The 16,007-nt window shown below is 37.5% G+C and overlaps 1 protein-coding gene across 5 annotated transcripts in view; it reads right to left on the reverse strand.

The window, feature by feature from the left end:
* Positions 1–16,007, reverse strand: part of ARHGEF3 (Rho guanine nucleotide exchange factor 3) — a 101,261-nt gene that overhangs the window by 58,804 nt on the left and 26,450 nt on the right. For all 5 annotated transcript variants that reach the window (XR_015773691.1, XM_088061920.1, XM_014251835.2 and 2 more), the window contains one exon: positions 9,188–9,254. Coding sequence is in view for 4 of the 5 variants with exons in the window: in XM_088061920.1 (XP_087918046.1) it covers positions 9,188–9,254 (67 nt within the window). In the remaining variant the exon portion in view is untranslated. The remainder of the gene's footprint in view (positions 1–9,187; positions 9,255–16,007) is intronic.

The following is a 16,007-nucleotide window of genomic DNA, read 5'->3' on the forward strand; positions in this document are numbered from 1 at the left end:
CAGAATTTAAAAAGCCTAAATGCAGATGCCACAGATTCAGCTTTATGTCAGGCTTTCTCTCATCAATCTAATAAACAACATTTAAAGCAGTCTTGTCCCCTGCTTGTATCAATCAACACAAATTAATGGGGTGGCACAACCTGATTTCTAAGGTCTGAGGGAAGAAAACATTCCATCTGTGTTTTTTCCCTGCAGTTGCACATGAGTCACCTCCAAGGTAGTCTGCACTTTGTTGACAGCAGTATCAAGGGCATCCACCTGAAAGAAAGCTCAGCCTGAATTTACTTATGTTGTAGACAGCCACACAAGTACCAAGGAAGGAAATCTATGATGCCCTATCTAGATTCCAGATAGCATCTTCATCAAAAGAATGAGGTCCAGAAATCAGAACTGACAAACTCTAAATATGCAAATATATGAAAGTTGCTCCTTTGGTCCCTGTGCGGTTACAGCAGTTCTGCCCAGTGCAACAAAATATGAAATGAAACAAGACAGCACCATGAACACAGAATCAAATAAACAGCCAAAAAATTCATAAAGCTCTGAGTAAGGGGAATTAAATATTGCTGTAACTATAGTTTTCAAGAACAGAGAATGAACACCAGCTATTCATTGGTTTGTTCTTTGTTGTTTTTTTTTTAATTAAAACAAATAAATCTGACAACACAATATGTCTCAGAAAGTTTCCCTAGTATTTTCCTTAGTTACTCTCACTTGTAAAATGTCCAAAGCACTGTGGTGGCATAAGGCTGAAGCCTGTCAAATGTCTGTAACCATCAGCACATGACAAGTCTTTATTCAGACAGCACACAGTTTTCAATTGCTGTATCAAAAAACAGCAAAATGCAAGCAAAGCTACCTAAGCAGATATTGCAAATAAGAAAATAAATACATAAAAATCCTCCTTCCAGGGCAGTATCCTACTGCTGCAACCAGAATTTTTAGTGCACAGAGGGGAACACACATCTCAAGTGCTGTGAGGTTTGACCTGACTCCTTCCAAAGGCTGGGAGAGATGCTCACTGGTAGCAAATTCCCAGCAAGACATCCAAATTTGCCAATCCCATCTCCCATAGTACAAACCACTGGGTTTGTAGTTTTTCATGTATTCTCCCAGAGAGAAAGATCTCAGAAACTCTATGATAATGCTTCCCAGAATGTGAAAAAGATTGTCATGATTTGCTGAAGACATTTAGAAGAGACAAATTTTTATTTTTGCTCCTAGGACTGTGGTAGTCCAGAAGCACGTGCCACAGCAAGCTGCACCAGCCACTGCCCAGCTGAGGACCCTCAGGAAGCACTGCAGCTCTCTCCCATCTCGTCCCAGCATCCTTGCAGTCAGGACATGAAATCTAATCTTCTTAGGATCCGTACAACTGCCCTCATTTCATGACCTTTGCAAAACTTCCCAACTATCTTTGAATATGCTTTTGAGACCTTTTCCAAATGTGTAGTCCATCCATTTACTTTTTTCTTTTTTTAAATTTAATCAGTTTTAAATACCTAAGCACTACCAAATTGGAAATTTATATAACCAACTTAGTATGATCAGTGAGTTTTTACAGTATAAGCACTAGGAGATTAGATAACAGACCATCACAACAATTTGGGGAAAATGGAAAGTCATGTTAATAATGTATCTTTGTAACAGGCAACACCAAGTTCTATTGCAAGCATCACAACTAGTAAAACCAAACACAACAGCAGCTCAAGGCCATGTGTGCAGCCCTTCATATGCACTAAACATTCGAAAATAAAATTTCTGATATGAAACAGTCTAGCAATAAAACACCAATGAATAGTTCAAATTTCCTTCTAAAATGTTGGTTTTCAGAATGAGTGGCATCAAATTCAGCCAGACAAGAGCATCACTCGGTTAACCATTACAGGTTTCTGAAGCAAAGTCATAGGAAATAGTAATTTCACATCATGTGTTCTCAAAGAGCAGCCACTGGTGGAGTGGGGGGAAACACAGACAAAGAAATGGGCAGAGTTTGGTTTGAGTTAAACTGAGCAGGGGTCAAGTTCATCTGCTGCTGAACAAAGAAAAGAACAGTAAATGACAGCAGGAGTACAAGGTAACACCCAGTCTATGATTAAAGACAGGAAATCTGCTCTATAACAGAACATCCAACTTAGCCTAAGAGAATCACAGTTGGACCTATCTGCTTTATCACATGCTGCTTCTAGCTCAGTATTGTTTGTATGTGCAAAATAACTGGCACAGAGGATTTATAGCATATACAGAATATTTCTACTATAAATAACAAACCACACCCAGAACAAAAATAAACTTGTTACAAAGCACTTACAAAGATCCATAAAACAAAACCCTACAATAGTAACAGAATGACTGTATGAAGTATTAAAAAAAAAAAAAACCAAAAAAACATTCTTTGAAAAGATAAAATGAAATTATACAAAACCTTTCCAAATGGGAGATACCACACGATTTTCATTATCAGAAAAATTCAAGGTATGAATTCAATAACTGAGCTTTAGTAAACAGAATACCTACCCTTTACAACAAAAGTCATGGGAGACAAGTCTTGCAGATGTCAAAATCTGTGGTTGTCTTTTCAGGAAGTGCTCTACAAAGGCCTCAATGCTCTTGCCCCAAGAAACATAGAATCTGAAGTGTATTTTCTATAACTGCCATGTAATTAACTTGGAAGCACCTCAGTAAACTAGGTGGACAGTTTAATGGCTATGTACTTAGCTCATGGATGACTGAAGATGTAAAAGCCATGAAAGTTTAATAAAACAGCTACTGAATTGAATTAATGAAGTCAGTGCAAACACTCCCTAGGAAGCATGAGCAGTAACAGCTCATAAAACATGCACCGCTTTGTCTACCTGAGTCCCCAACTATTGGAATCTTGCAATGTTTTAGTCTAAAGGCTGGCCTGCATCATTCTCCTTTGTAACTAATTTATAACAACTCACAGCTGTTGCTCCAGCACATTCATGATTGTTGCCACTCTACTGCGTACAGAGGACCTTGTAACTTACAGTCCCCATTGACCCCACATAGAAATATGGCCATTTGTCACAGGCCTAAGAACCGACATATCAACAAACCATGTTTGGCTGGAATTTCAAACACAACATTCCAGCGCGACATGGCTAATTGTGCATCACACACTGTGGGTAGAAGTTATGGTGATTAAATCATGCTGACTCAGCATATGGCTTTGGAATAATAAATTTTTTAATTCTTCAAAATTGTCTAACTGGTCACTCTGAATTTGGTTTTGAATTCAGTGTATACATTAAGAATACAACAATTCTGATGTGTTTTGAAACTGCAGATGGAATTGACTGCTATCCAGTTACGCAAATGCCACACAATGAATTTCTGATAGCATCTCTATTTGTTTGCCAATGTAAACCTTGCTGTTCCAAGAGAAATTAGTCTTGTGACTAATCAACAACAGTCCCAAAGGTTTGTTCAAAACCAAAACAAATAACAAGCTAAGCCATTTAAAACTCCGCCCATACGTTAAGCAGGGAGACATCAAACCCAACTCCTTTACAAACAAAAATCTGTGTCCAGGGTGAGTATTTGCTACCATTTATAAGCTCCTGCCTTCTGAACCAGAAATTGTGTATCACGGAAGGATACTTGTAATGCTCTTCACACTGCTGCTGTCAATGGTGTGAAGTAAAGTTTCCCTGCTCTTGCAGTGCTCCCAAGAAAGAACTGCAAGAACAGACTTAAGAGAATTGTTTCTCACTATTTCTGGTGTCAGGTATCAGGGCCATCCTGGCCCCGGAAAAGTCGGTGCTGGACAGCAGGACAACAGAGGCAGATTAAAGGCAAGTCTGAGCAGAGCCAGGCAGTAAGAGAAGAGCCAAGACAAACTCTGAAAGGGAAGAGCTTGAACCCACTGTAAGAAGACAGAGGGAGAAATCTAAAGGGAGCAAGTGGCACACAGGAATTCATCATCTGTTGGAAAGCAGAAAAGGAATATGGAATTCTTCTGTTCAAAGACAAAGGGGGAGGAGATGCGTCAGGGATTAAGTACCCATGTATCTTTAAGCTGCTGCAGGTTAGAAGATGCAGGACTCTCTGCAGAGGCAAAGGCAGAAGAGCAGCCATGGGGAGCAGGGATCCCAGCTGGACTCCCCTGCTCAGAGTCCCTCTATGCCACACGAAGGAGCTAACACCTGAGTGCTATGTCACAACGGGTACAATTATTCCATTCCTAGTTATGCTGTGAGTACACAAAGTAATCACTTATAAAAAAAATGCTGTCAATGACAAAGTAACCATCCTCCCTTCAAGGAAGCTGCTTAAATTGTGCCTAGGAATATACTGAACCAACAGAAAACCACACGTTTTTTAATGCATATGATACCTTGGTGTTTTAAAAGCATACTGGACATACCAAAAGATTATGGTATTTAAGTACATTTGATTTAGAGACAGTAGTGCATAACTTTGTTTCAACAAGCATGAAAAAAGGTCTGCATGATACTACTTCTAATAAGTTTCTGTTATTGGTAACATCATTGCTTAGGCAAATAACTATCCGTGGATACAGAAATTACGTAAAACCAGGCAGAACCCAGGAGAGGTACAGAGGTGCTTTCTATGGTAGCAAATAATTATATAATTTATGCAATTAATCATCAATTTAAAGCCAGGGTAAAACTTATTTTCTCTCTTTGTAATTTTTACCCTGTTGACATTTGTGCACCCTGAGTGGGATAACTGAAGTGTGCCAGTCTGCACAAAAATAAACTGTTTTCTAAATACTGCCTGAAAAGTGTGGAATTCTTCCCATTTGGCATAACAGACACCATTTCCCCCAGAAATGTGTGTGCAGTAAAACTAGCACAGAAACCACTTACATGTCTAAAATTTACTTTCAGCAAATATAACACTTCATGTCAGGTTTCTCATAAACTAGATCAGCCTTCCTCACAGGTGACCACATCTGCAGCTCAGTTAGATGATTTCGCAAAATTAAAGAGGAAACAAGAAAGGAGGAAATAGGAAGAAGCCTCTTTGCAATAAATTATCTTCAATCTTCAGGCAACTGCACACTAAACACATGCCTCAAACTATATGAGGTACAAAATGTTGGTTTAGATTTCACTATTTATTTTTAGCATTGAAGTTCTTCAGTCAAATTTGTTGTGTATGGCAGAGAGGAAATAAAGAAACCCTCATAATGGTTCAGATGTTTGCTTAAAGCATGCAGGAAATGATGTTCTCTCAGTGGAACAGTGGAGAGGCATATCAGAGACAAGTGCAGACAAAACCAGCACCCTCTTCAGTTCTGCCTACAGCCCAATATTCTTCACTAATCAGGTAACTGCTTTCCTTTTAATTGACTGGCAGTTTCTTCATAGTCACCTCAAATGTCATCATAGCAACACTGTACCACTATTTCTCTAAATGTACCATTTTTTTATTTTTTTTTTAACAATGATTTCAAGACATCCATTTGCATATCTAAGTCTAGAAGTTTATCCTGCTGGCATAAACAAGGTGGGTGCTTTTAAGGGAACAGGAAAGGAGACAGATAAAGTAGCTGAAATCTCAAACTCTCAAGAGACATTTCTTATTCTTGAATTCAGAACTTCCTTATTTATAAAACTGACTGCTCTCAGTGTGGTAAAAAATATCATACAAACATATAACTCAAGACTGTATCACAACTACCAAAAAGCCACAGAAGCTTTAATCCTCACATGTTCTAATTGTGTGTGGGTGACTGTACAAATGTAATCCTCATTTGATGGAACGCTTTGTGAAATGAAGCTGTTTCCCACTCTACACAGCAACATAACACACTATTTCCACAGACACTCAGAGCAACATATTGACTTGCTCTCTGTTACTTATAAGCAAGCACCAAACAGTGATGCAGAGGAAAGCCACTTACCTGCATCAAGGTTTTTAGGGAAGGGTGGCACAGAGATGAGAAGAACACTGAGAGTCAATGGTAATCAGAAGATAAAGCAAAAATAGAATTAATACTATTTTCTGTGTCAAGATATGTGCTGGTGTTTTATTTATATTCATTACTGACCTGCCTCATCCCTTCAGATATTTGTGCTTCTTCTCCTTACCAAGTGCCAGCCACAATTTGCTCCCCACCCACATCATCTTATCATTTCAGGGTCAGCACCTTCAAAGGCTGAACTGAGAACCCTGCAGTGCTCTATAGATTTCTGCCTCCACTTTGTACTTCCATCTCTCTGCTTTTATACTCACTAGCTTTCCTCTATTTCTATATTTTATCCATTTCCACTCACTCTCCCAGTTCTTTCACAGCTCTTTGCTTTCTCCGCTCTGACTATCCCTCTTTCCAAGTTGCAGATTCCTCCTCTTTCCTTCACCAATCCTACACCCAGGATAGGATTTTGCTTTTATTCCTTTTCTATATTCTATATTTTATATTCCTTTGCTTCATTCTTTTTCTATTTGAAGTACCACATCTTAATCTCCTGTGTTCTGGTCTTTCCTCCAGTGTGGGATATTCTTATCTCCACAGGTTCAGTGTTTCTTCCTCTGGAATGACAGTAGTCACTATCAATTCTTTGCCTTTATAATAGTCTATTTGCTGGACACCTGACTATAAAAACCTCTCCAAACCCCAAATTACCCTGATGCTTTCTGTGTATGCAGGGGGAATGTATAGCAAAAATATTTCACTGCTCAGTAACTTTAAGTCTAAATTTTATCACAACCAGGTTTGATTTATTCAGTTGAAAAAAAAAACTTGATAAGCTCCTTTCTCCCCACTGATATCTAAACACTGCCCAAAATTCTGGAAGTCACTACTACCGCTATCTAAAAACAACAGAAACATGATATCATTCTAACATGAAAATCCCCATTGAGAGAGTTAAACATATTCTCTAACCATGAAGTTCAAAAGAGCTGCTCAAGATGGAAATCAGCTGCCTCTGATTAAGTAAGGAAAAGAGGAGTGCAGAGGAGTTTCTTTGGTAAAAGTGTAGCATCCGGGTCTTCTTTATCTTACTCTGAGGTTTACTTTGCTGTATGTTCCAGGTTTCTATAACATGTCCTTTTATCAGCACGATACAGAGACATTTAAACTGAGTGAACTGACTGCAAAGAGAGGACAGGGAGATGAACAGTGTTGCAATTCTGTGCTAATCACTTTATTCTTTATTATTTTTGGTGACTGTTAAAATGATCCTGTATTACAGTCTGTAATAATAGAAATAGAAATTAAAGAAAACATAGCCATGAGTAAGTCAGCTCCAGAGCTGTGCTATACTCAGCTGTGGCTCTGCTCCACTGTCAACATTAACCTAGTTATTTTAGCCAGTAAGGTTTTAGTCCTGTTGAGAAAAGACATCAAAGCCAACCTATTATCTTTCACCATCTCTATGAAAACCTACGTGACTTCAAGTCTGCTCATTGGGCTTTTCATAACACAATTTTTCCATCTACTGAAATAAAGTTAATGCTCACACAATGCAAATATCAGACACTTAGCTCTCTCTTTTCCATTCCTCAGCTATCTTGGATTCAGCATCCAATCAGATCAAGAGAACAACTCATACAAGTTCTTCCCTTGATGCAGCCATTTTTGTCAAACAATTCACTGCAACTGCCTACCATGCACTATATGAACGATTACAGTGTAAAACTTGACATCTGTGCTACCATCTCATAAGTTTCTTTAAAAATAAGGTGGCAGCCACCTGCCACAGATCTTCATTTCCACACATGAAGGAAGCAGTTGGAAGATCCATTAACTTGTTGCCTGTTTTCTCTAATACTACTATTCCTATCTCCTTTCAGGTTCTTGATTCTAAAGGATTTTACTCCCCAGTTTTCTGTTCTTTGTATACAGCTCACTCCACCTGCACCACACAGGATCACAGACCTCATACTGCCACTGTGAAACCAGCCCTATGTCTTTACTTCAGTGAGCTACTGCTCTGTACTTGGCATCATTGTTTCTCCAGCTACAGCTCATACCTACAATACTCTTCCCACTATTATCATATCCACCTCCTTCCTCAGTTACTTTTCCAGCAGTAAGCTGGAGAGTAGCTTCGAGAGAACTGGGGGAAACACTAGAGTCAATTTTATTTTTAAACTGGCTCTGAAATGTACAATTAATCTACAGCCTAGAGGTTGTTGGTATTCTGCCTACACTCTTGTCCATACAGTTGTAAAGGAACTATTTTCTTGATATTACTGACAACTTCACCCATGGTGTCACACAAAAAATAGCGACAATAAAAAGCTCACAATAACAATAGTGGATGCTCTATTTAAAACACAAAGTTAGAATGCAAAAGTCAGTAAAATATATTTTTTGTTTTGATGAAGTTTACCATATTATGAACAACACAGAACATTAAATGTGTCAATGCCATTGACTCTTTCAGCAAAGCATTTAAGTAATGTCTGTCTGCTTGCAGTAATTTCTCCTGGACTATATCCCAGGCTCCAGCACTTACACACATGGCAAACACACTACTATCACAATAAGTTTCACCAAATGGTATAGAAGGGCTCACAGGCCTCCTGGGGCAGAGAGGGGATAACATGGCTGACTCTCTGAACAAATTAACCCACTAAGAAGCTACCTCTGAAACCTGAAGAGGACAAGAATAAAAGCTCTTAGTACCACCCGCAAATATAAAGATTCTCAGTGTCACTTGCATTGCTTTTTCATGTACCTTTTCAGTTAGTTTCTGTAGAACACACAAGCTTCCATATTTCCTTATTCAGCCAAGCAAATAGAAATAAAACCTCTTCCCCTCTGCCTTGTAAGAGACACACATATTTTTTGTTATGATTTAACTGTACTTCCACAAAGTTCATGTATACAAACTTGCAATAACTTTACAAATATCGATATTAGAATAAAACAGTATGAGTCCAGTTTTCATTATTTATTTTCAGATACAAAAACACACCCTATATTTTTTTTTAATTTAAAGTAGGTTAATATACAGTGTGATTAAATCCTACACCCTTCAGAATAATACAATCAATCACCCTTAAAAAAAAAAAAAGCTGGCATTTTTAGAAAGCCTTTCAGGAGGGTACAAAATTAAAAGTTCCAGCCTAATTGTTTTGCCATGACATTAGTCCTCATGGATCATGGTTTAACTACAAAGTTCCACTGCAACAGAATGCAGGAGGGAATGTTATACCCTGAACAAAACAATATGAAACTTACCCCTCTGAAATTCCAGCCCTTGGTGGAAGGAAACAAGGAAAAATTATTCTGTTGCTGCTGTTTCGGCCTGTAAGATGAGACAAAGAAAAGTGTTTACATTTTCAGCTGCCATATTTTCTATCTCAGTAACAGAATGACAATAGAGGGAGAAAAGAAAAACACGTGTTTCAAGTACTGAGACACTTAGACTTCCTTGGCTGTACCTCTGACAGGTTTCTGTCTTCAGTGTAGTTATATGTTTTAATTCAGACTGAGCACTAAGTGACATGGCAGCCTTTCAGGCGTTCAGAGATGCTCTGACTTGATGTCTGACAGCAAGTTATTCCTCACACTGATTTTCAGCAGAGACAACCCTGACCCAAACAGTCTGTGAAGCAGCAATTATACCACATGATGCAAGATGGTGCAGCTGGACTGCAGGGGAACATTTCAGAGCCTTTAATCCTGACACTGGAGCTACACAAAGCTGTAAAGAGCAAGTAAGCCAGCCTCTTGTGTGACACTAAAAACTAGAAGCTGACTTCTGTTTTCACTCCTTCCAAAAATCTTTCTCATACCCTATAATTAACACTGTACAATTATTTCTGAAAGGTAACCATAACATGGCCCACTTCTTTCCTAATGAGTGCTTTTCACCAGTAGGAGTTTCAATTAGTTCACAAAGGTAGGCAAACATTGCTGAGATTTTACACACGAAGCCAGATCAAAGCTCGAGTGACCCGCTGAAGCTGACCAGACCAACACATGGTTTGGCAGCAGGACCCAAGTGCTGAGCACACTGCAACTCCAACCATGCAATGAGACACATTACTGAAGCGACCACAAAGAGTAACAGGAACACAAAAACTTGGTTAAAAAACAGCAAATTAAATGTCTGCTTGTCAAATCTCACCATCCAACAATAACAGGACAGATACTGAAGTTAAAGCACTGAACTAACACACAAGTTCTTTCGGCTGCTTATAGCTCCTGAAGGACTCCAATGCACCATATCCCAGTTTTTTTTTCTTAGAGTCAGGATAGCAATAGTTTCCACTCTTTTTTTCTGTCTTCTCTTTTTTGGTGTAAAATATTTGGTGTATGAACATTTCTGTTTTCATGTCCATTAAAACACATCATAGAACTGTGATCACAGTAAACATTTTTAGATGACAGCATAGTGCAAAAAATTATAATCGTGACAATTAATTTTTGTAATATCAAAGGCTGAGATGTAAATCTTCTTAGTTTTTCACTCCACCAGTCTGCCAACCAGAAAAAATATTAATATTGAAGTGCTTTGGTTGCATTGGTAAAGTCATTAAAAAGCACAAGGCAGCACACACGACAAGACTTCAGCCTTAAAGACTGTCCCAGCAATAAATACTCTTACTACATCTTTCCAAGTTAAAATATTTTGAAATTGAATTTCTAACCTAAAAGCCTCACTGGAACAGTAAGTGCTTTATAAATAAAGAAAAATGTGATTAACAAGAGCAAGTTATACAGATTATCAATCGGTGTAAAATTGTCCTAATGGTGTTTTGCACCTTTTTATTCACAGATCTCACATTGGAACCAGTCAGGTTTTTGAGTAAGTACTGGGAGCTCCTATAAAGTTGTGTTCCTTAGTATGTTTTTTTAAAAAATTGTTAAGAATTGCAATAGTTCTACACTAATTAAGATGAATGTAGAGGAAACAAATTACATTTCAGCCTCAATAAAACAAGTTTTATGACAGTTCAGACAATATTTCAAGGGAAATGAATGACTTAATTAAAAATTACCTATCCTCACAATCATTCTGTAATGAGAACTGAGAACTCTGTAATAAGCAATAAATTTGTCATATCATCCATCTACACTCAACTAAAGTTCATCCAGCAGAAGAAGGATGCCTAAGCAATTGTTATCATCAGTCTGTAACTTTCCTATTCACTGACAGCAACCCAGACTACACAAAAATTGCCAGTCTTGACAAAGAGCAAGCACATCAAATTTACATTTTGGCAGTTTTCACAATAGGTACTCTCTTCCCTCTTATCAATCAAGAGCCTTATTTCATTTTGGTGAGAATGAATCTTCCCATCACTCACAATGGTTTGCTAACTCTTTTTAATGCTACTGGTGTTATTAAAGGGACTTAAACGCAGAAGCCTAATGAAACAACATAGTTTTACCAAAAGGACTTTACTAAAAAGGCAGGGAAACATATGGAGGTCACAGTGTGTTCCTCCATGACTTGCTGAGCCAATCTGATACAATAAGGATCCAACAAAATTCTTCACAAAATATTTTTTCCACCCAATGTGTGCAGCCCTCTTCTAAAAACAGACTGAAGCATTAGACTCATTTAGTACCCTATGTGATATCTTATATAATTTCTTCAAAAATTTTCACTTTCATGCATCTGGCCTGATTATTCCTCCCCTATTTTCTACTCTATCAGGGTCATTTGAAGTCTGGAAGCCAGTGAATGCTCCAAGTCTACTTTCCCATTACAAGCAAGTACTTCATATAGCCCATCTCAAACATACCAAGATATTATTCCGAAGAACTATCCCACCATTTTCCTGAAAGACTTTTTTCAGAAATCTCACTGCTCCCATAATTAGGAATTATCTAGATTAAACATATTTGTAAATTTTTTATGATCGCCATTCTGAACCAATATTTTTCAGCCTAATGCACCCCTAAATGAAAACGAAGTAACATAAAATTCTGATTCTCAAATGCACCTGAAGTGACAAAATTTAGTTCTATGGAAAGCAAAACCTCATTTACAGTTTTCAGTTTGGTCCTTCACTATATTAAAGTTATTTTGATCGCTTGGTCTTCCTACTGTCAGCATCAATGAAAACTGTACTGAAAAAGAAATAAAGTATTGTAGCTTTTTCAAACACATTTTAAATTAATGTTTTTCTCTTTTCTTCCCCCCTACAACACATTACTACTGTTACTTCAGATCATTCTGTTTACTGGATAAGTCCTTTCCGAAGTGCAGCAGGATATGAGCTAATAAAGAACCAGTCTGTGCTATAAAACTATTGAAATACTAAATAGCTGCTTGATATTTTAAATACAAAACTGTCAAAGAATTCTATTTTTGAAACAGCCAATAGATATTACACTTTGGTAGGAGGGATAGTAGTCCCATAGTGTATTAGATGCACTTAGCTTCATAACAAAATAATTTACAAGACAAATAATAAAAATCATCACTGATATAAGCAGGTAGCACATAGAACAAAATAAAACATTAGCTTGAAGAAAAAAAGAGGACATATTAATAAGCATTAAAAGCAATGAGCAGACCTGACTTTTAGAGGCACATAAATCTAAAATAAATTACTCAGATACTATAGGAAGGATTTTTCAAATGTCAAGGACAAGGTGGAGATGGTTCTTACAATTGAACGCATTGTGATGAACAGTCTTGAAAAGCACCAAATAGGTTATCACAGAGTAGATCACAGTGAGATTTCAGAGATAGAGGAGTTCATCCTAAAAATTAGAGAGTCTCAGAGCTGTAATTCCTAATATTTGACCTTTCTTACACATGGATGTCTTTTCATTTAGCTAAAAGGAACCAAAACATTTTCTCCTCGCACCGCAGTGTTAAGAAGGAAGACTAAAAGATGGGGGTATAAAGGAACCCTTCAGACTGTGGGAGGGAGGGGTTACCAAACCCTCCATCTGAGCTTGGCTCGGGGATCTCTATGGAAGATTTACCTTGGGAATAAAACCTAAAACCAAGTCTCTCCACTGTGAGGAAAGTACAAGTGGGGGCCTGTCCCTTAGAGAGGCAGCCCTGGAGAAACTAAGCATTGAGCCCATCCCTCTGTCTGAGTGTCAAAACGCTCCTCCTCATCAGCAGAAGTTTTAACTGTGCATTATCCATTTCATCTTTAACCTCCAGTACTGGCGAGATAAACCAGGAAATTAATGGAAATTCACTCCTTAGTAACTCAAATATATCTTAGACCCCCTGAAACATTTACCAGGGAATGACTGACTTGCTTACCTGCTAGGTCCTAGTGATCCTGTGGCTCAGTAAGAATAAATTTAGAATTTTACCAAACTAAACTTTTATTACTGCAGGAACTTCTGACACTGGTAATACCCTCTGTGCTCTGGCATTGTCTTTGACCAAGGTGCTTCTACCACTGTTTCGTAGCCTAGAGAATAGAATGCTTTTGTCCTTAAGATGTACAGGGTTTTCTGTTTAGGTTCCATCACACACACACTATGCATATATTAAAAAAATATTTTTAGACACTAAATTAACATGCCTCAGAATAAATCACTGGAACTTTTTTCTGCAACCTTTACTTTGCTGTAGGTTAATTATATAATGACAATAGGTAAAAAGGTAGGTAAAAGTGTATAAAGGAATCTAAAAACTAAAATACAGATTAAATGTTCAAAAGTTTCTATTACATTCACTAACAAAATGTTTTATCTGCCTTGAAGCATGATGATGAGTTAAGTGAACCGTTTATGGCAGTTTATGTTAAGCTCACGCAACTTTTACATCTTCATCTGATCTTCCAGTCTATCTGTACACAGAATCACTGACTACAAGAGTGTTTCTAAGATATGAAAATCCAAACTGTGCAAGTTTTGTTTAAAATATTCAGCTGCCACATCTGTTCAAAAACAAAACTCATTTTGCAAATCTACATGAATACTCAGATAATAAAAGGAAAGCTCAAACCACTTGGAAACAAACTGTGCCAAGTAAAAATTATTCTCAATCTGCAGAAACAAACGTTGTTACTACAGCTGTGAATATTTTACAAAGATACTGTTAAATAATAAATAGTACTTACTGCTCAGATCTGTTCTTTGTGATGTCATCTGCTCAACTTATCAAATACGTACACTAAAACACAGGTCACAAAAGCACATTTCTTTTAACACAGTGGAATAGCTGTGATACTAAATTACATGCACAAAAAATGTCAAAGTGGTTTACCTAGTGAAGCTTGAGATGTGCAAGATCATTTTAGCTTTTTACAGATAATATAATTACAGTTATATACCTTTGGTACTGATTTTAAAAGCAGGAAAAGAGCTCATACTTTGACCTACTTAATAAAAAACACTGATTCATTCACTTGTAATCTCAAATACTATTTCTTTTTTATCCTAGGCCTGTAAAATAATAAAAAAAAAAGTAAACTAAAATGAGATTGAGGAAAATTCCATTTATTTTCTGGAAGTGTAAAACAAAATAACACAACAGAATTTGGCTCAGAAAATCTGTAAGTCCATATAGAGAGTTTATTTGAAGGGTTTTTCTTGCTAAAGGCAAAGCAACTCTAAGACTTGGTGCATGTTTGATTTGCCAGGGCCTCATCCTGCAGACAGGAGCTCATCACAAATGGGTATGGAGGGGTGGGGAGGCCACTCAGCTGAGCAAGACTGAACACTTCATATCTTGAGAGAAACAAAAATACCAAGGAAGAAACAGACAATTGATTTTCAGCTGATGTGCTGACTTCCTGAATGTGAACATAATCTTTTACTGTCCTACTCTCATGAACTGGCATAAATGCATTAAGAAAGAAAAGCAGCTTCTGTGAATGTGGCTGCAGAGACAAAGCAGGTACATGGAGCAGCGAGCTGTCACACACCTACTCTTTTCCCATGCTTTCTGCATGTTTATTTATACCGTGAATCAATGCACCCTACCATAAAATATCCCATGACTAAGAAAAACCAAAGAAGCTACAAAATGCTTTTTTATTTTTTTAATTTCTGTATTTGATTCCATTCTTGCAAAATTTAAAAACATCCTTATGAAAGATGAAAAAAAAAAAAATCTGAAGGCCAACTGAAGAGCTAGCTACTTTTCAATCTAAAACACAGATATTCCAAATGATGTAACATTTCACCTTCTGAAGAATAACAAGCTTGATTTAAAGCTTTAATTATAAATTATTTCTTAATTTATAATTATTGCAGGTTGATGCAACAAATGCCATCAATATACAGGACTATAAAAGCATCCCTCTTGATATACATGAACTCTGATCATATCTGAAAGAGAAATCCCTGGCTCTGGCCAACAGGAGGACCCAGATTTTTTGACAAAGGTACAGCTGCATTAATGCTGGGGAGGGTGTGAACAGAGTCCTGTATTATGCTTCCATTAAAAATCTCACTGTACTGAATACTGTAAAAGGCTGAGATGAGAGAGCTAGTTCACAGCTTTACTTGACTATGTAGCCTAAAAGCATTCTTGTATCGTTTCAATTATATTCGGAAAAAAACGGCAGTAATGCTTTTTGGTTTTCAGTCATTACCTCACACCACTGTGTGTCTCAGAGACACATTGAATTCTTTACAGGGAGAACAACTGCTCATTCAAAAGAAATGTTTGCTCATTTCCACCCAACGGCCAGAGAGGATTCTCTGGTCCATGGGAACACAAGATCAGATGGTAAGGTTTAACTGGCCCCATCATCACAGCCAGAAAAAGCCAAGCCTCTGGGCAAAAGTCTCACAGCACTCATGCTCAAGGAAAGACAGTAAGTCTGCTTCATTTTGTTTTCAAACTGGAACCTAAGGCCAGGAAATCTACTTAGGTTAGTAAGACCGGATATTTGCTGGTTAGACAGGAAAAAAATGGGTTTTCACACAGAGAAATCAAATAGGGGATTTCTTAGCTGTTCAAAATCCAGCCAAAGAGCATTTTCATCTCTACCATAGAGAACCTACCAACAGCCTCAAAATCCATTTTAGTGCCACCACATCATATTCTTGATAAAGGAAATGGGTGTGTTCTGAAAGCCCTTTCTGTTTGGATTCATATCATCTGGCTCTTTCTGAAGGT

Source organism: Pseudopodoces humilis, chromosome 13 (assembly GCF_049639895.1).
Source record: "Pseudopodoces humilis isolate 2021_Gansu_Grassland_sample_001 chromosome 13, ASM4963989v1, whole genome shotgun sequence".
NCBI lineage: Eukaryota > Metazoa > Chordata > Aves > Passeriformes > Paridae > Pseudopodoces > Pseudopodoces humilis.